Genomic DNA, 23681 nt, shown 5'->3' on the forward strand with positions numbered 1-23681 from the left:
CCAAATACTATTCGGTATCACGAGGAACAAATGGATTTATAGAATTTCTAACAAATATTTGAAAGACTGTATGTACGCTCATTTTTCTTCTTTTCTTCTTTTTTATCGAACCAAGGAAATTGGATCTTGCGACTGCTATCATTCCGAAAAGCTGCGCTTCATATTCGATTCAACGACGGGTCCGATGGCATTAATATTCATGACGAGCGTATATTTTTTTAATCACTTTCGATATTCATTGCGCGCCTGCAGCTATCGCGTTTTTCAACGAAATTACCTTTTCTCCTTTCTTTCAATCGATAAATTTATTTTTGCTCTACCCTCGCCCTTTCTTTTTTTTTCTCCCCCTCAAACCAGTCCATTTTGCCGAGATTCGACACACATAGACAGACAGATAGATAGATAGATAGATAGATAGATAGATAGATAGATAGATAAAGAGAGAAAGTGGAAGGAGGAGCAGTAGATTTTTTTTCAAATGTTCGATCCACTGGAAGCGGCAAGGATCGACCAGGGGCCATAGTGCAATTACGCGGTCGGTCAATCGAAAAATTCGTCGCGTTAAACGCACCTGGGCGAAAGGATCTCTCTGGAGAGAGCGTATCGATTTCGCGTCCGCCTTTAGCCAGCCAAGAATTTAACGTCGTTTTATTCATTAAATCAGTACCACGCCGCTGGCGAAACAACTACCGGTTCTTTTTCCAAACCAATGGGCAACGAATCTAAAGAGATTCGCCTCGCTTATATCGTGCTGAATTTACGAGGCAAAACGGTGTCCAACCTTGGGTATCGTGCCAATGAAATGTGCACAGGGGTCGCGAATGTTGAGCGGCGACAAGTCAAGTCGAACGGACAGTGGCAGAGGATTTAGGCGAATCAGTATCCTGACGGTGCCGGACCCCGGTGTTAGGTTACTTGTTTACTCCCGAGTGCCGGAACGGCCGATGCATTATTCAACGACTGCTTGTATTTATCAAGCCGATAGCCAGCTCGAGACCCCGTGCACACACGAGGCGGTACACGCGCGAGCACGTCAGTACCAGGCGGTCGCGTAAACAGGTGAGAGATCGCCTTCAATTCTCTCTCTTTCTCTCTCTCTCTCTCTCTCTCTCTCTCTCCCTGTCTCTGTTTCTCTCCCTCTCGAGATTCTCGTAGCCTCGTACAAGTGGATTGCCGATGTTTATGGATTCGGCCGCCTTCACGGTTTACCCTAGCCTTTCTAGTCTCTCGGCTTACGTGCCATAAGTTAGCAACGCTTCGCTGCTTTATCGCGAATAACCGAGACCGAGATTTTCTTTTCGTTAAGTGGTCAGGCTTGTTGAAGCGGCAATAGTCGACTTCCATCGAGTCGTATCTCGTTGCTAGTCGTTGCATTGCGTTGCGTTGGGCGCGTGGAGAAGAGACCCGTGGAAGTTTTAGGGGTTGCTTCATGGAGTATGTCGCTGGCGATTTATTTAACAGCATATTGGATACAACATTGGACAGAGAGGTAGAATCTGCGTAGCGATTTATTTCAGCTTCTATATCGTAATTTGTTTCACATTCTATATTATAACAAATGGTTTACCTCGGACATTTTGCAGAGTTTTATTTATTATGCATATTCTCTAGATTTTTGAATTTCTTAAGTTTACGTATGTACCCTTCGTGTTTTTTGTGTTCTCTGACTGTGTCTCTGTGTTTTAATTAATAAATTTTTAATTAATTTAAATGTTTTAATAACAGAGGAACTGTGATTTAATTACGGATTTAATTACGCGTTCTTTTGTCGTAGTTGCACATGCATTCTAAACGTATTTTGCAACGTACTGGATGCAACGATTGAAAAAGTAGAATTTGAATACCGATTCGTTTCGCCTTCTATGCATTAGAAGTGGCTTATCTTAGTTTGCATATATTTAAGTATTACGAATATTCTTTACATTTCGTAATATTTCGATTTCTCAGAAACATATGAATATCCGCAGTTGATTTATCAAGGATTTACCAACTTTCTGTTCTAATTAAACATATTTCCTCCGTAACATGATTACAGATATACTTACAGCAATTTTGCCCTTCATGCTGATTGTTAGTAACATGTCCCATCCAGCGTTTCGAATCTGAAGAAAGCTCAAGTTTTATTGTTTCCTCGTTTTCGACGCCTCGCTAATACGACTGATCTCGCGATTCTTTGTTAGAAAATAAACAAAACCTCTGACCTTAGCAGAAAATAATAGCATCGAACAATTTTGAGGGATGAAAGGAATGGTGAAGTTTCTGATATGTGCGTGAAAAGCCCGATAAATCTTCGAGAACCGAGTGTCTGGAAGATGAAGGGTGCGTGTTCCTCTCGGTGTCTATCAAGTTCCTATTCTGCGCAGCATGGTGGATGGACGAAGAGGATGGAGACGTAGGAAACGAAGGAGAATTCGAATAGGCAGAGAGAAGAGATATACGAGTGGTACAAGCAGCGATAGAGGCGGACAATGAACGAGAAGCCAGACAATGAGCGAGTGAATCGGGACGGAGGGACTCAAATGGGTTGGTAAAGGGTAGTAGCAAAGGGCAAGTTCGATGGTAGCGATCGCTAGCTTCGATAAAGCTAGTCGAAATAGGAGGAGAACCAGAGAACCTGGTCCTCTTGGCCGAAGGTGGCATCTTACCTTCCTACGTACTCGCGCCGTTAATGACACGAAGATCGTAGGTCCTATTAACTACAAACCGCAACTAGACCAGGTTCTAAGTAGTGGCAATAAATTATATCGCTCATTAAGCGAGGCTTGTACGCGGGAATATTCCTTAATGGGTTTCCGGTGGCGCGCGGAATGCGTGTGTTCCGAGAACCTTTCGCGTTTAGTAATTGCAATTTCACTTGAGTGCAAGAATCGCGTCCTCTGTTGTACGTTGCCGTCTGTGTCCCTGCCGCTTGCAGGCTTCCCGCTTCTTCCACCAAAGCTTTTACGCGTGATTTTACGCCGGCGAAATTTCACCGAGACTTACGTTTCTATTTCACTTGCATGAGGGAAACAATAGCCGGAATCGAACTGGATAAAACTCTGCTCGAATTGTTATCATTGACCGGTCGGTTCTTCTTCCGCCACCTGGTTTTTTCAGACATTCGACCCGGCTAAATTGGATGGATTTTCCATAAAAGCGATCGGCGATAAGGGAACTTGCCAACGCTGCTTATCATTAACGTTCGTAACGTGAAGAAAAATCGGTGAAACCTGATCGGTATTCGACGCCCTAATGGAATTAAATCATTGAAAACAAAGGAAAAAGGAGAACGGTGGAAGGCGGTGTTAGCCCAAATTACAAAGCCGTTCTTTCCTGACCCAGTGTCGTCGATTTATCTCGAGGGTGAGCTGCGACGCACTTCCCCTAACATCTCCCGCGACCTCGTCGATTGGAGCTCGCGCGCGCACAGAATCCTCGCCATCCACCCTGGATCGTAGGGATGCGTGGACTCTGGTTTTCTCGGAAGGAGAACCGATCGGCGTCGGCTCCACAGAGTCCCGTAGAAATATTAGGCGCAGGGTTACAGGCTGGCTCTACTCGCAGAGGCAAGGCTAGGACGCGGCAAAGGGGTTAGAAGAGCGTTCCAGAGGGGGAGACCAACATTTTTCTACCCCTCTCTGTCCACCGTGTACCCCTTCCGACTATCGTGGAAGCACGCCCACTAGAGAATGCTGGTGGGGAACTCGGTTCTTGATAGGGGACGCCGACGATGCTAGCGGCGGCGGTGGTGGTGGTGGAAGTGGTGGTGGTCGTCGTCGGTACTGGCAACTGAAGTCTGACCGAAACGACGCCAGTACTACTGTCGCCAGCATCACGAGCGCAGCCACGAGGCCGAGTCATGGACATACTGGGTATGTCCGCTAGAAAGCCAAGCATGCACTACTTAGCCTCTTCACTTGCTCTTGTTGATTCCTCGCGGCCGCTACGTACGCTACCAACGCCACGTATCGTTGCAACAGTTGCGAACGAGACGAAACGCGCGAGTTATACGAGTTCTTCATTCCTCCCGTTGCCGATATCGATCCATCGATCATAGTAACGCGAGCAAAACAGAGCTGGAGCCTGTCCCTTCGCGTTCCTTTTCCACCACGCTATAAGTTCCATGGTTTAGTTTTGCCCGTTTTTTCGCTTCACCAGTCATTACGTGTCATCGCGGCCGCAACCAAGGGGACTGGCTCCAGAGTGGCGCGCCACCAAACACCACGTTTTACCTGCCTGTAGCAGCGAACGGACTCAGGTATTGTTCACATCAAACATAATCTCTGTCTTTCTGTCTCTCCTATCTTCTGGCACGTTTAAACAAAAAAATTCACCTCGAGTCAACTACGCGAAACTTGCAGATCGTTTCCATCTATGTACAGATTTTTCTTTCTGAGTTTTTGTTACTTCGGGATTGAATTGACAATTTTTCCGGAGAGCCGTGTATTTTCCGAGTGTGCTTGCATCGCTTCAGTGTTCGCTATGTTCCGAGCTTCGTTCCAGCATCTCGTAATTTGTCTACGATTATCGTTCTCGTTTAATCTGTATGCATATTTGTTACTACCCATAGATACGCTAAACGTGTGTACATATACGTGCGTTGCTCTACTTAAACGAGAAAACTTGACCCGACCTACGCAATGCAGCTTCGTGCGTGACGATCCTCCTTAAACGCCATGATCTACTTATATCATACTCTGTATATTTAAATTTTTAACGTATTCTCGACCCGTAACGAATAGACTGAGAAATTCTGATTGCACGAAACTTAGTTGTCCGCGAAATAAAAATTTATCTTTTATCTTTCGTTCGCAAGATTTTCGATGTAATTTCGAGACCCGCCTCGCTCGCCAGACCCTTTCGCTCCTCCTTCGTGACACCAAATTTGAAACGATTCCAGTGCTCGTTTAAAACGAGGAAAAACAAAAGAACGGAGTGCGTTTCGATGGAAAACAACCGCCTGGTGCAACACCCCAGTTACGAAACTTTGCTCGTTACCACTTTTAGAATCGTCTCGAAATGCATTCAAATTCTATCGACTATATTCGAGGCTTGCGCGCGGCGAAAAAAGTTAACGAAACGGTTCAGGAGGGTTCGGGAGAGTTTGCCTGCTATAAATTCCAGCTACGCCAGGCGTTCTTTATCTCCACAGAATTAAAAAAGATCGGTACACCTTGATGTGTACTCTCGAGCGCGGTTTCTAGGGAAAAAAGGAGCTTTTAAGGTCAACTTTTCCAACGAAAAACAAAGAAACGAATTCGTAAGAGCCGATGTTTTAGCGTAGCAAATACATGGACAAGACTCATGACCCAAAAATTCTTTTTAGCAATTCTTTCCAGAACATTTTACAAGCTCCAGCAAGTTTCGATTACGCGGCGAATTGTGTGTCATGATATATCGGCTTGGCAACTAAGTGATTGCGAATTTTGTCGATACCACCTAATGACAAAACCCGCAATCACTTGGTTGCCAACCCGATATATCCAAAGTCAATAAAATAATCTATGTTCTCGCGGTCAATTGTCCGTAACAATTCGACATCGGAACTGTGTTTTCATGCTCGGCGTTTCCTTTGCTTGAAAACCGTCTCGGGCCACTCCCATTTCCGTGCTCCCCTTGTATTTCGTAAATACGAGTGCTCTCCAACGTGTCTGCCTGCATACGACGTTCCGATTCTACTCCGGTGCGCTCTCTCGTGTTTTTCTTTCGCGGATCCAAACTTCCGTTTGAATGGTTCCAACCTCGATAAGGTAGCTCTCTCGTAGCTAGGCTATGGTGTGCGTGAAAATTCTTCGCGGAAAGATAAACGTCACAGATTATAGTATATTGTACATTACGTATTACAGGCTGGTAGTTTTGTACGATTCGATAATTCTGTCATAGTCGAAGTCGTTTACGCGACGTTCTGTGCTCGTATAGAATAATTCGTTTTCTAAAAAATAACAATGGTAACTTAAACGGTCGGTTCTAGAAACACTGTACAATTTTTCAATCGCGAAAACGTGTCTACGTTCACCAGAACTGCAGTTGCCCGTTAAAACGTTTCATCTAACGTATCTTTATCTTCCAGAATACGTTGAGATATTTAAAGAGATCGTTTCGATTCATTCTAATTATACAGTTTCAAAGCCAGGGATAACGAAATTAAGAAATTCGCAATAAGTGGAGTCAATTGGGCTTCTATGGGTCTCGAACAATGACCGAATATTTGAAATAAAAAGAACCAAGTTTTGGGATAACTAATGGTGTAGATTTAGTCAGAGAAAGGTAGAACGACGCCAGGAAATCCGCCATTTATTTGGCTTCTCAGAGACACGAATAACGACTAAACATCTTCGATACGGGGAAAAACGAAGACGCGAGAAAGTACTAAAAGTTCAGATTTCTGGAATGTTTAATGACAGATTTGATCTAAGAAGGGCGATCAATTTGCCTCCTTCTGAGAGACTCGAACAATGAGCAAATATTTTCAATCGCAGCAAGGAAAACAAAGACACGAGAAAGTAATAAAACTTCTGGCACGTTTCGTCGTAGATTTTAAAGTAAGGAGGACAGAAGGATCGCAGGAAATCCGTCATCCGTCTACGTCGTTCAACCGCGCGTATTTCACTTGGCAAGCCCGAAACACGGCTGGTTTCGTCGGTATCCTGACCCGCGCAAAATCAATACATTACAACGAGTCGTAAATAACGCGTTGACAAGCCGGCCCAATATCTATCCGTTTGTTCCTGGCCGCGTTGAATCTGCTAACACGGCAGCCCGTTGACGCTCTAACTCCTTGTAAATTATTACGGGTTCGCGCTCGCTTTTCCAGCGGAATCGCGCTTTCGGGCGCGCTCGCGCGATAAATATGCCAACGCGGGAAACAAGGGGCAGAAGCAGGGGGGTATGTCGCGAGAGTGTGCAAAGAGACAGAGAAAAAGAAAGGAAGAGAGAGGGAAGAAGAGAGAGAAAAGAGGATATTTACAGTCGAAGCGGGAGGAAAATCATCGATCGTCCGTACGACGAAAAATTGAACATTGCAAGAAGCGTGTTGGAACGAGAGAGTTTGAGGGTGGCAAAATTTTCGCTTATTCGACGAAGCTGGTCACGTAACGAGTGCGAATATATGCAGAGCGGAACGCGCGAAATCGATTGTCTGCGTGAAAGAGTCTGCGAAAAACGTGACCGCCGTAAACAAAGTCCGTTTGCCGGAGGGAAATTAATTTTAGAGGCAACGTGGCGCGAGTTGGAGGGTCGGAACGCCCTTCGAAAATCAGCTTCTCATTAGCCACAGTGCAGTAGTTTAGGTTTAGGTAACGATTTTCACCAGGCACGTGTGGTTCGCTGGTAGCGAGCAAACGCGAGGGATAGCGTGCGGGTTAATTAGGGGAAAGTTTTTTCGTCACGCCGTCGACTGTGCTTCGAAAAAATGGCGACCTGTTTTCGGTAGCTGGGTGTTGGTGTAGAATGTGAACGCGACGGCTGCGAATGTGTACGTGCTTGTGGAAAATATGGACGAGTAAAAATGTACAGGATACGTATACAGTAGAATTTTAATTATTACACCACCAATTAAGGGATTAATGGACAATTTTTGGAACGGTATATGGGAAACAAGGGTAAAAATTGAAAAAAGTCGTTACATTTTCATCCGAAAATTTTTCAATTTAATATCTATTTTTATAGAATAATTCGAAGATGATTAAACGAACGATCCTGTACGATGACGCGATTATTCGAACGGCGTTATGTTGCCTTCAGTTCGGATATATATAAACTAACTTTTACTTGTAACGTGCAAAAATATACATTACGGATAACCAGAATAAAATGTTAAAATTATACTATTTAGAAAATGAAAGAAACTGTTGATGTTCTAGTTGTTTATTGATCTATTCATAAAAATCTAAAATTGCCTAAACATTCGCAATCTAACGATCACGTAGACTTGATCAGAACTGATAAGCAAAACGTTTAAAATACGTTGTTAAAGGCTGCGGTAATTGAAAAAATGGAATTTGAAAATTCAAAAGTTTGCGCGAATAGAAACAAATCAATATCGGACACGTTTAATTGCCGGTGAACGCCAATTCTCGTTCCAACTATAACCACGTTTGGAGATCGAAATTCAAATTCGGTTCCCGGGACAGATTGCCCGATGGCCGCTACTCGTAGTTAGCACTGAGTTGGATACTCTTACCCGTTTCTATCCCATTCGCCGAACAATGTTATCCATTGTGGATTTAATTGGGATAGCACTGAAGACGAACAAATATAGCTACGTTCTAGTTGTTACTACTTTAAACCGCTCTACACTCGCCGGTGTATTTCACCGGAATAACCACGGACACATTTGCTTTCAAGATCGCTCCATCCTACGAACAATAGCGTTTCTTTTTACGACTGTAATGAAACTTCCCTCGAACACAATGACCAGCCAATTTACACGCACTTTTCCCTTATTAGCTCGCTAATCCATCGCCGGGCAATTCGACCATTCGCGTTAACGATATGAGAATAATTAACCTCGTCCATCATTTTGACGAGAAAAGAAAAAGAAATAAAAAGGTGTTAGAAGGACGATCGTTACCGTTTACCGTGTCTCTACGTTAATAAACGAAAATATTCACGCGTACGCTGTAATAAAGAGTACTGAAACGCGTTCGATATTTTATTGTCGAATCTATCGAGAATTTGCAGCTGGGATTTTGCAGCCGGCGTATCGGTAAACGACAGATGCAAAAATGTTCGTCCGACCGATCCCATCGTTTCGAGCGTCAATAATTTAATTGATTTAACGAATACCAATGCAATGGGACACGAAATATACAATTCAGTTTATTCGTTTCCCGATTCAGTTACGAACAGCCCCGCGAATTACTCTTTCAAATTCCTTGGTGCCTCGCGGCTGTTCTAGCCCATCGTTCTTACGATTCTTTAAAATTTCACCATCAACGGTGTTCAGTCTCGTTTCGAAGCTGCTGGTTAAGATTTTCGCTTGTCTAAACGTCTTGCTATCGTTTCACGCGAGCCGTGAACAACAAGCGTTTTGTAAACTGTAACCATAAACGATGAAAAAGCTTCGAATTTGAATTTTATAAGTCTAACAAATATGTAGTGTTTTGCAAAAGATTATAGGCACGTATCATTAGGAATAAAAGATAGCAGTTACTTACTCGTGCAGTGATATTCTGTTAGATGCTTGAGGTATCTCACGAAACGTCCCACCTAGAATTAGAAATAATTATCATTTTCTATTATTTCCAGTCGTGTTTTTTTTATGAGACAGAAACAATTGTTAAACGATAGATTCTTTATTCGGCTTTCTTTAACGCCAAATATAGTGAGTCTTTAATTCTAAACTGTAGATAAACGATTATAATTAACGCTGTATTTGAAAATAAAATTGGAAGATATATTTGCACTTGGATCTTAATAAAAAGCAATATTAATTTTGCCTAAAGTACCTACACGGTTCTAGTAATTGCAAAAGAAGGGGAACTGTAGCCGCGTCGCTCCAACGAATTTGCTGGTTCTAACGTTAAAAGTAGAGCATGTTGTATAATTCTGTTCTAACAAAAATATCGATATTATTTTGTTACTATCTCGTTTTAGCCAAATATACAGGGTGGTTGGTAACTGGTGATACAAGCGGAAAGGGGGTGATTCTACGCGAAAAAAGATGTCGAAAATATAGAATAAAAATTTTTTGTTCGAGGCTTTGTTTTCGAGAAAATCGACTTTGAATTTTCGCTCGGTACGCGTGCACTTTATCGCGTCTCGTTATAATGGATCGTAGATCGTTGTCTCGATTGACGTTATTTTTTAATTTTTTAAATTTTAGAATTTTTAAATTTTTAAATTTTTAAATATTTAAATTTTTAAATTTTTAAATATTTAAATTTTTAAATTTTTAAATATTTAAATTTTCAAATTTTCAAATTTTCAAATTTTTAAATTTTTAAATTTTTAAATTTTCAAATTTTTAAATTTTCAAATTTTTAAATTTTTAAATTTTTAAATTTTTAAATTTTTAAATTTTTAAATTTTTAAATTTTTGCTTGTACCACTAGTTACCAACCATCCTGTATATGAAATTAAATATTATTCTATCGTTTAATTATACATTTTATAATCGCATTTCACATGAACTATTATTTTATTTCATCGTATAATACTATGGTTACGTGTACCGTCATAAACACTCTGATTGTCTAGTTCTCGATCGCCAAACATTTTCCAACCGGAGAATTCTATCGTTCGACGCAACGGACACGACGTCTATGTTCTCGAAAAAATAATCCAGACGCAATAGGTGGATTGCTAATTAGCAGGTTTCAAGGGGACGTTGTCACGACACAGGCGGTCGTTGAATTTCGAGATAATTAATAACCGGCCGGCGTGACGCGCAAAAAGACGACCGTTATCGACGACCGGTGGGTGCTTCGCCGACTCTGAATCGCAATTAATTTGATTTCACCGACAATAAGAGCTAATTACACGGGAAGAAGTCGACGTTCACCGTAACAGACCGCGATGGATCGTTGTAACCGCGTAATTTCAAGACACGAAACTAAAGATCCACGCTAACAACAAATCACAGAACCGAAAACACTTACCTAATTCCAAGGTATTGTACTTCTCGCGCGTATCAAGTAGTCGTAACGATCGAGTTATTTAATTGGCGATTTGCATGAGAATCGGAAGAAACAAACCTTAATTCGCAAAACGGGACGAGGAAATTTCGCAAAGCGGATTTGGCATTTCGAATATCCCTACGGTTCGTCGGGTTTGCCCGATTCGCAGAGGAATTCCGTTCGGTCACGTGCGTGCTAGAACGTGCAATTAGAATCGGTTAATCGTTAGATCGAAGCGACCCGATAGCGTTCACGCGAGAGAACTCGGAACTATACAATTAATCCTCGAACGTGAGGATTATCCTTATCCCAGCGTAGCAATAATTCCTGCTGTATTTTGCTTGAAGCTAGTCGAGCTTATCGCGCTTCGAGCGTTCAACTAGTCGAGAATAATTTAAAAACATTATCAGCTCGGCAACTGTTAGCTTCTTGCCTGAAATTTCGTTCGGTGGGTAAGGCGGAGAAACAAGGAATGTCGCGGAACAACTTTATCGAGAAAATTCAGTTTCAGCGTTTCAGTCCACTAGAAACGCCGCAACCTTCGTTCGATGAATTTAAACTGTGTTGTTCATGAAATGAAATTTATAACTTTACTTAAACACCATAAAAAGGATATTAGATTGGTCATTGTTTTGCGGTAATCGTAGCGATTCTTGTCCAACTCGCTGTTTTATTCAAATTTGTTTCTAACCGGTATACCAAATCGTTCGCGCTATCTTGCATAAATATTTTAAACATTGCGATCATCGCGATTTGATACTTCCACGATCACGATTCTCGCGATCAAAATATTCTGTAAAACTAAAAATCGTGAGAAATGGATATTCCTCGTGTGTTTTTTCTCTCTCTTTATCCTTCATTTATTCTTCGAACAAAAACACTCCCTCGTGGTCTCTGAATCTCTCCACGGATAATTTTGTCGACTTCGAACGCGATTCCTGGTTGGCTCGTGACTGAGAAAAGCCCAGAAGGGAGCTGGTTAATTCGTATTCAAGGATCGACGACCGATCGGTTGGCATGCGATCCCAACGTCACGTGTCACATCTCGCTGAATTGCTGAGGTTTCCCTTTGACCGACCTCGACGGTTATGCGTCACAAAAAATAGAGTCTTTACGTGCACAAGCTGGCCTACTTCTCCCTCGAAACGGTCGCTGCTTCGAGCATTCTCCGTTGCTCGCAAAAGAGACCCTCCACGTCAGCGGTTCCCAAGTCGCGGTTCGGCCCACTGGCAAAAAAAAAACAGGCGTATTACTTTTCCACGTCGGGAGTCGAGCTAAGCGTGTCGCGCAGAAAGAAAAAAGGTTCCTTCTCAGAATTCAGGTGTTCGCCTTGGAATCTGAGAAGACGATTAGATGGAAGGATACTGCGAGTTTTCCACTTCTCTTGTTGATTTAACGAAATATTTTTTTCTGCGATAACGATGAATAATGGGTGTTGCGATAGGCTGACTTGGAGCAAAGTTTCCTTTATATAGGCCCCTTCGACGAGCATAATTCAAAAGAATCGGGAATAAGAGAAGAATTGTAGTGCGAAATTTCGTCGTAGATGCTTCCTTACGAAGTTATTAGCAGAAGGTTGTGCATTTTTCGGAAACTTAAGAATGCAAAAGGTAATGCATAGAAAGCATGAAACATGCAGCAAGCAAGATTGCAAGAAGCGTAGAAAGATCATTTTAAAAAGATGCTTCTACAAATGAACTCGTACGTTATGCAAATATCAGTATGCTTTTTTTAGATATTTATGGAAAATTGTAAGATGCAAAAATACATATAGAAGTATCCTTTATGATATTTACTATATGAAGTCTATCTATAGACTTTTGTCTAAGTCCCATTTGTTTATGTCCATAAAAATGAAAATTGTATAAACATTAATAAACGTTCTAATTATAAGAAAATACTGAACGTAGACTGAAATACGAGTGGTATAATGGTCTTTGCACGACACAATATCAAAAATGGATCGTATTTGCTTTCTTTGTACTTACACGGTGTTTGTTGAAACGATCCAATGCGATTGATAATAGCTATCGTTATCAGCGATCGTTGAAACGCTTAAACTCTCATTTGAGAATGCAAAATTCGTTATTAGATTCGTATATCAAGCTGCGTTCAATATTTGACTATAACTAGACTGCGGATATTTATGCAAATTCCTCGATGAGGATAATTAAAAAAGTGGAACGTAGGTAGAAAATTGTTTTACCTGCTAAGGTGTTAGGTGTAACGAGTACTATGCTTTGAATATTTTATATATTTTTGCATATTACGTGCATTCTGTGCAGTTTTAGACTTTCAAATTTCCCAAAAAATGCATAAACATGCGCGGTATACTTATCATTTCGTAATAAAGTGTTTACAGCGTAACTATATCCAATATTTTTTCCTTACTTCTCGTAGATTACGTTATCGCAATTTGTATGTTAAAAATCGTAGTTTCACAAATTGCAATCTAATTAGTTAATCAACCGATGATATCGGAAACTGGCAAATTTTATCTTATGCTTCTTCTCTTTTACAAATTTGTTTCTTGCCAAATGTTAGCTTATTATTTAGCGTTATTCTTCGGAATTTATCAACATTGATAACTTGTAAAGATTTGTTTAAAGTGCAACTACGTAAGATTAAAGTTCCCGAAAAAGCGAGCTGGTAACCACTGGCCTGCCGTGTGACCCGTATTTTTTTAACGACGCTTGTGAACAAGCCCTTGCTATCGCGATAAGCGGCAGCTGCTTGAATACAGCTTGATCCTGGGTAGAAAAGCTCAGTGAAAATGAATCAATCCCCTTCCGCCACCACGCGACACGTATATCGCGAGAAGCTGAAAGCGACTTCGGCCGATCTCCCATAAATACACGGCGTTACGTCCTTTTCTCTGGTCCAACGTTTCTTTCCTATACTCGCTATTTATATCTCGAAGCAAGGCTAGGCCAAATCAATCTGAAAGATTCAACATGGACTTAATAGACTGGTAATAGATGGTAACGAACGAAATTTTTCATCGAATATTCCCCAATTGAAGTTTGAGTTCGCTTCAAGTTAACTTGGTAGCAAGCTGCTTAACTTTATTAATTAATTGCTGGTAAAACATTCAACTATCGGTTCGTGTTCGTGTATCTTACTGAATAAAAGAGCACAAGTTGTATCGTAATTACAGTTTGAACGGTTCATCGGTTGCTCGTTAATCGGAAGTGCAATAAATAAATTGAAGTAACAGCTGCAACGTCGACCTAAGACAAACGTCGCTATTAAGTCGAACGCTGTTGAAGCTTTTCCAACTGCAGTCAGGGCAACGAGAACAAGATGTATCTTTGGCGAGGGCAACCTCTAAAGTTATATCTCTCGTAATATTTGTCATTTAAATGTAGAACGTGGGTAAATTTGCAAAGGTTTCTTCTGAAAATCGCTTGGAAAATTTCGTTTCGCTTCGATGACACGGCAAACGTTTCGCGAATTCTTCTTTAATATTCGCTATCACGCTATTGAGATATAGCTATCTCGTTTTCCAAACTTACGTCCCTTTTTCATCAGAAAGGTCTTTATTTTAGGTAACGATGTTTGTTCAAACCGTACAAAACCACGAGGAAAATTATTCAAATATAGATAAAGCGACGCAACGTACGCGTCGATAAGACTAAAAGTATTACAAACTTTTTCCTAAACTAAAATACAAATCTACAAAATACGATTTTTTTTTCTAATTACAAATCCGGACGACGCTCTCTTGTATCTTTATCGACCCAAAGAAAAGAATACTTTGCTCCACAAATTATGTGATATTTTGCAGTTTCTTTCTTTTTTTTTTTCTTCAAAATTCTCTTTCAAAGTAAAGTACCTTCTTCTTTAATAGCACCACCCTTATTGTAATTCTTTAATCTAAACTGACCTAGTGAATCGAACCGAACATTTCGAAATCGTTTAATCAAAGTCCGATTGAGGAGTCAAGGACGAACGATCGAGGAATACCTTCGGCTGGTGACCGTCGAGTGTAGGTTTCTTTGCACAGCACATCCTTCACGTTGGTCAGCGAGATGCTTGACCTACTCGTGACACACTCGAGTTTTATTGCTGACAAGGTCGTGTCAACTGTCGACGTCTCTTTCGCGATAGGTAGCTTGCTTTAAGCATTCCACGGTTCTCGTGTTTTGACTTTCCTTTGGCTACTCGCCGTGGCCTTAGCGCGTATCGCGTGCAGCTCTTTCTTGCAGCCTTATCTCGCAGGTCCTATGAAAATGACGCTAAAGCCACACGAAAATGGTAACTAACGGTTCCCAGAGCGATATTTAAAACGCTGGATGCATAAGAGGCAAAAGTTCCTTTTTCTTATGTATCTGGGTTATTGCTCAACCTAGTTTCCTTAGCATTTGACGAAAATAATCTTTCTTGCAAAGAGAGAAGAGAGGGTTCTATTTCGAGGAAGCACGGAACTCGATCGACGATTGTTACGTCTTTAGGCAACGTTGAGTCAGAGTACTTAGAGAGTTGTGTAATAAATCCTGTCGCTACGATCGAGTAAATTCTTTTCCAATAATTCGTACGGAGCACAGGCATCCTATCTGTTCGTTATACCAGGTTTTTCCTTGTAATTTCGTAATATACAGGATCGTGAGAATATTCGAAAAGAGAAGAAATATCATGAATATACATATTGTATGTATTATACGAAACGTTTTGAATTTTCATTGGAACTGTTACGAGAGCGTCGCAATTTTCATCGTGTTCGATTAACACAGAGTCATTCGAATCGTTTCCTGATTTTTCCTATCTTCCGTTTGCTGAGCCTAAAGTACGCTATATCTTCTCGTCCCTTCGTTATTGTATCAAAGACGAATGGCGTTTCATAATATACGAGAAATTTGATTATTCTGGTCGGAATTGAATTTTACGATATTAAAGCATCAGTGACGTAACCGCAGCTTAATAATTAAATTGCCAGGATAACATTTCTAGAAACGCGTACTTCTCCATGCAACGGCAACTCTCCGCGCAATAGCGTCAGAAGAATCGGAAACACAGCGTTGGTTGGCCGATATTTACAGAACTCTCGAGACGGATCGTCCAATCGATGAAAGTGGCGTTGATTGGGATACGCTGCTGTTAATTAGCTGAAAACGGTCCTCTGTGTCGAACAAGATCGACTGAAAAGCAGAGGCCACGCCGGCTGCGACTTGGCAATTTCGCGAAAGTACAACCAACTCGAAACAAGTTAGTCGACGACGACGACGACGACGACGACGACGCGACCTCGCAATAGAGGAGCGACGCGAAGAGGGAATCAGAAACGGAGGAAGAGAAATTACCCCTCTATTGTGGCAGGCAAAGCAAGGCTACACAACCGGCCCTGTCTCCAGACGAAGATCATCTCGTATTTCCGTCTGAACGAAGTTATCGCCTCGCTGTCGGTCAGACAGACAGCCGAAGAGAAAGAGACAGAATGAGAGAGGAGAGCAGCAATCAATAGGACTAATTCTACGACGTGTTCTGAATACGACCGGGACCAACTTCGCTACACTTCTATTTTCTACTCCGTTTCTACGGCTAATTACGAGGCGCCCACGGGATTTTCGCCACATCGGGACCTGGTAGACTTGTAATTGGACCAAGATGCGTGGCGCAGTAAACTTTCCAGATGCTCATCGCCACGATAGAGTTGCCACGATCGAAATACGACGACTCGGGCGTCTTGTTCTTAATGAGAATGGAAATGGCACGTGGAAGGGAATTTTACGTGAAAGTTCGCGACACCGAGAAACAGCTACTGCTCTTCCACGTATATTCGCAGCGTCACGCGTTTCATCGACGCGCCCCGCTGCATTTACATCCTCGTGCAACCGCTTTGACAACCAGCGAAAGCCATAGTAAATTCAAGGATGGAAGGAGGAGGCTGTGTTCCGGGATAGAGTAGCTTTGAACGAGGATTGATTTCTAGCTTCTCAACGGGACATTTCTAGCTAACGAATGCTTTTAGTGGAGAAAGGAAATGTTATAGTGAAAATATGGGGTTGATGGGGGCGAAGTAACGAGGGACGACAGTAACGAGCGATATGCTTCAAATGTGTTATAACCATTTTGACGCAAGTATCGGTTATGCGATGAACAATTACAGTCGAGAGTTCGTGGCAAAAGCTACCCTCCATCTTTCTTTCTTTCTTTCTTTCTCCGGAAGAACGAAATAGTTTAGGATCGTTAATTTTCGAACAAATTCCAATCGTTTTTAACAAAATATTCGTCACATTGCACAATTGTTGCGAATCTTATTTATCGTGTCATAGAGTTTAATTTTGTCGCAGGAGAACTGTATCTGATTGTACAATTAATTCCATTCGGCCATATTTTCTTCAACTTACTTAGCTCTGTGTGATACGATGATCGTATAAGAAAATCGTAACATTTTTCATCGATAATTTTAGTATCATTCTTTGGAAATCTAAATTCGTGTGTGGCTTCGATAATACGAATTTACGATATGAACAGTTTAGTCGTGGACGCAGCACTTTTTGACAAATCATGTTTCAAAATCAAATTATTATATTGGATTCGTTCCACCTTACGATTGAATTCTTACTCGAATCGTTGGATTTATTCCAACTGCATATAAGGTTTCCGTGCAACCGGAACTTCCGCCGTTCCATGTAACCAGTGACATAGCTGTGAACGAAAATTATGTCTTCGTCGGTTGGGAAAACTCGCGCGATCGCGCAGAGCCTTGACCATAAATAACGACGCTCTCTGTGGGAATACTTCAATCCGTGAGCTCGCAAAATCTCGAATCGCAACCGAACGAGAACGATCGTTTTGCGTCGGAGTATCTATACGGCGAAGGAGGAGGAAGAAGATGAAGAAGAAAAAGAAGAAGCAGAGGTTACCATGCGATGCTCGTGTTGCACGATTCGTGCTTCCTTGATATTTGTAGGAAATTCGTCTCTGAATCGACAATAAAAGCAACTCGGTAGAAACTTTGCTCGGTTTCTTTGAAATTTCGCACGTCGTTCGCGCTTCCTCCTCGTCGCCCTCGTGAATCGATCATTTTTGCAGATTCCGACCGATCATATTCCGCTTTCCCATTTGTTAAAAACGCTTCGTTTCTCGTAGATATGCTTGGCCAATTTGCATAAACGATGTACGAACCAGATATGTTTCTGATTGTTCGGGTTTCGATCGTGTTATTAGTACACATTGTACATTTTGTTTCCACGTTTCGTAAATATTTTAGCTCGTTTCTTCGGGAATCATAGTGACTCGCTAAACGTACACCAACGATTGCCATAGAAAATTTCTCTTAATACAAATACGTCGTTCTTGGTGAAAATTGAAAATCTAAAATATACGAATCTATGTTTAACTATGGAATTTGTGATTCCTAATCGAATCTGCGGATACGTTTATCAGCGGAAACAGGCTCGAATGGTTGTATTGTTCAAAGCCAAGTGTTTGCAAAGCTGTGTTTGCGGATCATTAATGGTGATTAAGAGTAACGATAACCACAGAGCAAATTTTTGTTTAAATCTTGATGGAATCTGATACTGGAAGATTCTTAACTGGTGCGACGTCAATCGTGCGGTTCTGCTTTAACAGAAGGAAATGATCGGCGATACGATAATCAGTCAAGGATTATCATTATCCTATTGTCTTAAATGACTGGATCGTAATCAGTAATCGATAACTGGCCGAAGCGAATAATTTGACATTCACGTGACACGTTTGCACCGTTACGTCCTTGCAGCAAGCGTATGGCAGCCATAAGCTCGAGTCAAGTAGTCTTGATTAAGCCACTTTGACATAATTAACCGCATCTCTAGAATTTGCTCTCGAGCCGATCGATGTCGACCGCGTCCGATCCTACTGTCGGTTCTCTACGGATGGAGAACAGATGGTTCGTTAATGTTCGCTTAATGGAATTCACGTTTCTGTTTGCACGTTACGTGATCGGTATATTCGCCTTGATCATTGACGTCCTCGCAAACATATAAATACAATGGACATTTCCACGAGGTGCCATCTATCTTCATGTCAGACTTGCTTGAAAATCGTTTCTTAAATTTAAAAAGAAACTTGCATAGTCCAGGAGTTCGGAATTATCAGGAACAGATCGATTTCAGTTCGTCCGGTTTTGGTGTTTACGAATGCAAATATTACGATACGACTCATTTATGATACAAAAAAAAACGACACGCGAGGAGATAGATCGACACGGTTCTACTTTCTTTAACATTAAAACATATCTCAAATTTGTGTCAAATATTTTTTCGAGCCACTGCGTATCCCAAGTTTCGAGCTAAATATGTCGAAATATAAAAATTCTAAGATCGTAGAATTAATTATATCGTTGTATCGTGGACGAAAGGGCTAAGAGATATCGGGTGAACTATAAACAATGTCGCGAGAAAGCCAAAGTGCCGACAGGCCGAACAATGCATCGTTGGTCCTTCGATCGAATAGTTTGGCGGAAAAGGCCTGCGTGACCCTGGCCACCAGCGGTTGCGGAACACGTGCGTGGTGAGGCTAAGACAAAAGACAAAGGGATGCTAAGGGGGAAAGACGAATTAACAGTCAGTGTGTGAGTTGAGAAGTCAGAGAGTGCGAATTGCGTTGTCGAGATAGTGTTGCTAGTGTCAGGTAAAATTAATGATAAAAAAGAAGTAGCTGAGCAATAACTTAACTTGATTGTGCTTTTATAATTTTGTAGGCTTTCGTTCACGAAAACGATTAAGTATAATATTACAATGAAATAGCGAAGTTAAAATAGTTGTTCAAATCACGGCCAAACTGTACACAAGACTCAAGACTCGTGGTCGAATGCTTGCAGTTTTTATACGTTGCGTTTGTAGGTGTTGAGGGACAAAAGTAAAAAGAACGAACGAAATTGTTTTCCTTAGCTATGCGTCGACGTTTTATTGCCTATCTATCGAACAAGGTTAAAATAACGATCTCACCGAATCGCTCGAGGCGGTACCCGGTTATTCATTTCCTGCAGAAAGATCGAGAGGATCCTGTCGGATCTTCTACTCGCGGAAGTGTCGGGAAGGCTATCGGGAACTGGTACTGGCGGGGCACGTTGATTGTTCCGGTCGCGCGATGTGTAAATTTCACTGATGTCGAACGAGAGTTGTCTAATCTTCAAACTTGCGAACTCCTAAGTAATAGCTAAGTAGCTAAGTAATATCGAAGTTCTCTCGTAGGCGATCGAAAAGTCGGCACGTATTTTTACGTGGAAGGGATTCCATTTTCGAATTAAACCACGAAATTATTCAGTGCGATATCTAACGGTTTACTTTTCTCTCCTGCTAAGACGCCATAATCAGTTCGTGTTAACGATACACGAATGTTGACGAAATTTATAAATTAACGAGAAGCTGGTAGCTTAAAACAGTATTCATCGAATAACGAAGCTCGACTGTTTACGCAGAGACTAGACGAAAATGTATCAACATTCAATATACGTATCCAGTTTACTTAAACTTTTCACCGATGCACATATGCACGTACATATTTAATATGTTCGCGTTAGATGTACGTATATTTAAATGAAGTGGAAAATTGCATTTTCAGATAGGGAATTCTTTATCAGACATCTGCTTGCATTAGTGACAGACAATGTTCCATCATGTTTTATTCATAAGCGCAAAAATGTCTGGACAATATGTTGCTGCATCGCAGCAATAAAGGGAAGAGCTTGGTCCTCTCGAAGCTTACTTTATCCCTCTGTCGTGTCACTTTTAAGACCACCTCTTAGCTAAAATCATCGAAGAAAATGGAAAGAGAGACGCATCGATGTCGCGCGACGCGTCAAGACGGAGAACGAAAGTAATTCGGCGGCAAACGAAAATTCACGGGGTGGAAGTCCGATTTGGTTCGCCGCGAAATCCGATTTCGATGCAAATCTGCCACTTGCAGGCGCAGTTTTCGACGATCCTTCTCAGGATTATGCGAGAGCTCGCCACAAAGGATAAAAACCTGGCTGCACCTTCCGCTGATCGAAAATCGATCGCCACCGGGAAAAACATAATATCTGCATTTTGATCGCGTCGTCGTGGCGAAAAACAAGAAGTAACGGTTGTGCGTTGGTAAAAACCGAATGCGATGAAACCGATGAAAAGGTTCTCGGGGTATTCCGATGCAGCTTTAAAATTGAAGGCAACTGCTGTAACAGAGTGTTAGGAATTTATCTGCGAATAAAAGGGTCATTTAATGGAAGGAATCGGTGGCTGTGGATATCCCGAACACGAGAAAGCCTCGTTAGGAACATCTGCACAGCTTCACGACGAACATTGGCTTTTACTGGAACGAGCGGTTTCGTCGTCGTCGTCGTCGTCGTCGTCGTCGTCGTCGCAGGCTAATTGAATCTACGCTTAACGAAAGTTTACAGCAAACTGGTAGCGCGATCGGCGTTGAATTAAAACGCTAATCCACAATGGACAAGGGAAACAACAAGTGGAAAATGTAGTAGAGTTGTTCGATACTCTATAGGATATTGCATTCTATTCGACTGTACTCGCTTTGAATTAATCGCCTGGCCGATTTTTCCGCTTTCTTCCCGAGATAAAACCCGTATATCCTCTATGAGAACCGAGTGACCCGAATGAGCGGTAAACCTAGGCCAGTTCATCGTTTGAACGCGTGTTAGTTTCGAGCGGAACCGGGACGGTTCTCGATCGGAACACGCGAAAACGAGGCGCGCATAAATCTGGTTCGGGTAGAAAAGCTCGTTTCGATTTCGACCGGGTGCACATCGTTACCGAATTCATTGATCGGATCTGCATTTTAACTGGATTTTACAAGACTTAACCGCGTCATTCCAATACAGGATTGGCTAACGAGTATAAAAAGAGACGCGAACACGCGAGCAGAGCGAGAAGGAACGAGTGGACACGAGTCTTCGTTTTCAACGGCGGACAATATGCTATCCAATCATCGGCCTGGAGATATTGCACCTGATGGCGAAACAAGTTTACGCTGATTTCAAAGGAGTCGCAGGCACCGGTGCAAGATAGCAATCGGTCCTTCTCCCCTCTCTCTCTCTCTCTCTCTCTCACTCTCTCTCTGACACACACCCCCTTTTCCCGCGTTCCTGTTTCGTCTGGATTAAGGGTTAGTCTGGAAAACCGGTCGGACCGAGAAAACGAGAGGATTATTCGCTGGCAAGTGAATTTTCCAGCGAGTTCGAGCAGCCAGTGAAGAGAAGAGAAGAGAGGCGGAGAACGAACGGATAGAGGACGACTTAGAGCCCGGAATCGATGCGAAACTACGATAGCAAATTTGATTCTCGCCTGCATAGATCTGTCTTCTTTGCAATTCCAAGCGAGCTCGATAAATTGTCATCGAAGACGGAAACAAGTTTCTATTCCGTCGAGCGGACTACGCTTTCGAGCGTGTTCCGCGCGCAAGAAGATTCAATCAATTTTGTTGCGTTAATTGAACTAGAATACGCCGTCGGCTGGCGACTCTGCAACACAAATGCGATTCTCATTTATTCGTGGGGAAAAAGGTCTTGCATTCGCTCGATTTCCAATAAGGGCGCGTCGCTGTCAATATAACTAAAGAGAAGAGAAAGAAAGATGAATTTGATTCGTGGATTTCATCATATTAGTCAATCCCGATGGAGTGATATATTCCGCTAGACTTAGTTGAGATCAATCGAAAGTCACGGACGACGAAGGGACGTTTAATATCATTTAAAAGAATAAGTTCTCTTATAAATGTCGAGAGGAACCGCGCTCAACTTTTCATCAAGGATCGATCTTTACTCTCTTACTGACACAGTAGAATTCTCCGTTACGTTTCAACCAAACGTTATCCGAATACACTGATATCCGAACTTCTATTATAAGTGACATAATGGCCGCTTGTAACAGAGAAAGGCATTTGTTACGAACCTATTATTATGTACAAGACATGTTCTTCATAATGGCAATAATAGCAGATATCGTTTCCTTGACAAGTTACGAAGCTTCGCGTTCTTCTAATATCAAATTAACCTAATACAATGTCGTACAAGCGTTATTTACGTTACAAAAGATTATTAATTATAGGAAATCGCACATAGAACTGCAATTATACTACAAATTCGTCTCCATACGAACAAGTAAAACTTCGTATCGGAAAAGTGACTGTTCCATTGTTCGGATATCTTTGTTTCTCCGTTAATTCAGATGCAGAATATTTTTCACGTTTATTATATTTATTACATCGGGTAAATTGCAGCCGTAGTAAACATCTTTTCCCGGTTCTTACTTCGAGACACGGCTAGAAATAGGGCAACGCGGCGCGTGGATTGTTCCAGCGTGGAAACAAAGGCGAGATATGGGTTAATGCTGGAGAGAATACTCGCATATATCCATTAAAGCAGTGATACCTGTTCGCAACTTACGTAATGTAATTTAGCACGTGCTGCTCCGAAGCTACCCAATATTCCTAGCCTCATTAGCATCTAGCTCTTATGTATTTACTAAAATGATTGGTAGCCGGCGAAATTGGGCTGCTAGTCGAAACCTAAACCTCCAACCTCGTCCTGTGTTTCCACTATACCTTTCTCACGATCGCAAGTTTCGTGACTGGCGACGATGAATTGTTCCGTAAGCCAGTAATTTACTCTTACTGCTTTCCACCTGCGAGTTCTCTTCTTTCGCTCTGCGTCCAGATCGATAATTTTCCGCCCGTGTGTGTACCTCGACCCATATCGATACGTTGCTGCCCATTCCACGATCACGGTACAGCGTCAGTCGCTAACGAAGAATTATTAAAAGAAAGAACGCAGGAAATTTGATTTCAATCGCAATTTCATACTTTTACGCAATTTATGCAATCAAACGAATGAAACCTAAATACGTAGCGACTTTTTCCACCTATTAAATACGTACAACAATTACCAATAAAGATAAGAGCAAGAGCCGGGATTAGGAAATTTTTCGTTCAACTATCCGATCAATTTCGATGTACAAGTGCGTACATTATCGGTCCCATCGAACAAACAAAATCCAATTTCATTCTGCGTATCTAGCGATAATATTATTCAGCGTTGATTAGTCGGGCCCCGAAATTGACTGCACTTCAATCTGCGGAATTATAGCGAATACGATATTTAAA

General features: G+C 41.7%; 1 protein-coding gene and 1 long non-coding RNA gene across 11 annotated transcripts in view; one reads left to right on the top strand and one right to left on the bottom strand.

Moving 5' to 3' along the window:
• Window positions 1-23681, top strand: part of LOC126870003 (complexin) — a 325327-nt gene that overhangs the window by 258205 nt on the left and 43441 nt on the right. The window contains exon 1 of one of the 3 annotated variants that reach the window (XM_050627303.1): window positions 3727-3851. The exons of 1 other annotated variant lie outside the window; for it this stretch is intronic. In XM_050627303.1, coding sequence (XP_050483260.1) covers window positions 3839-3851 — 13 coding nt within the window. In that variant the 5' untranslated portion in view covers window positions 3727-3838. Of the gene's footprint in view, window positions 1-3726; window positions 3852-4213; window positions 4238-23681 lie in introns of those variants that run through there. One more of the 3 variants, XM_050627304.1, reaches the window with a different exon arrangement.
• Window positions 1-23681, bottom strand: part of LOC126870014 (uncharacterized) — a 302893-nt gene that overhangs the window by 203568 nt on the left and 75644 nt on the right. For all 8 annotated transcript variants that reach the window (XR_007691080.1, XR_007691073.1, XR_007691076.1 and 5 more), the window contains one exon: window positions 9138-9189. This is a non-coding gene — a long non-coding RNA (uncharacterized LOC126870014). The remainder of the gene's footprint in view (window positions 1-9137; window positions 9190-23681) is intronic.

The sequence above is a fragment of the Bombus huntii genome, chromosome 10 (genome assembly GCF_024542735.1).
Source record: "Bombus huntii isolate Logan2020A chromosome 10, iyBomHunt1.1, whole genome shotgun sequence".
Classification (NCBI taxonomy): domain Eukaryota; kingdom Metazoa; phylum Arthropoda; class Insecta; order Hymenoptera; family Apidae; genus Bombus; species Bombus huntii.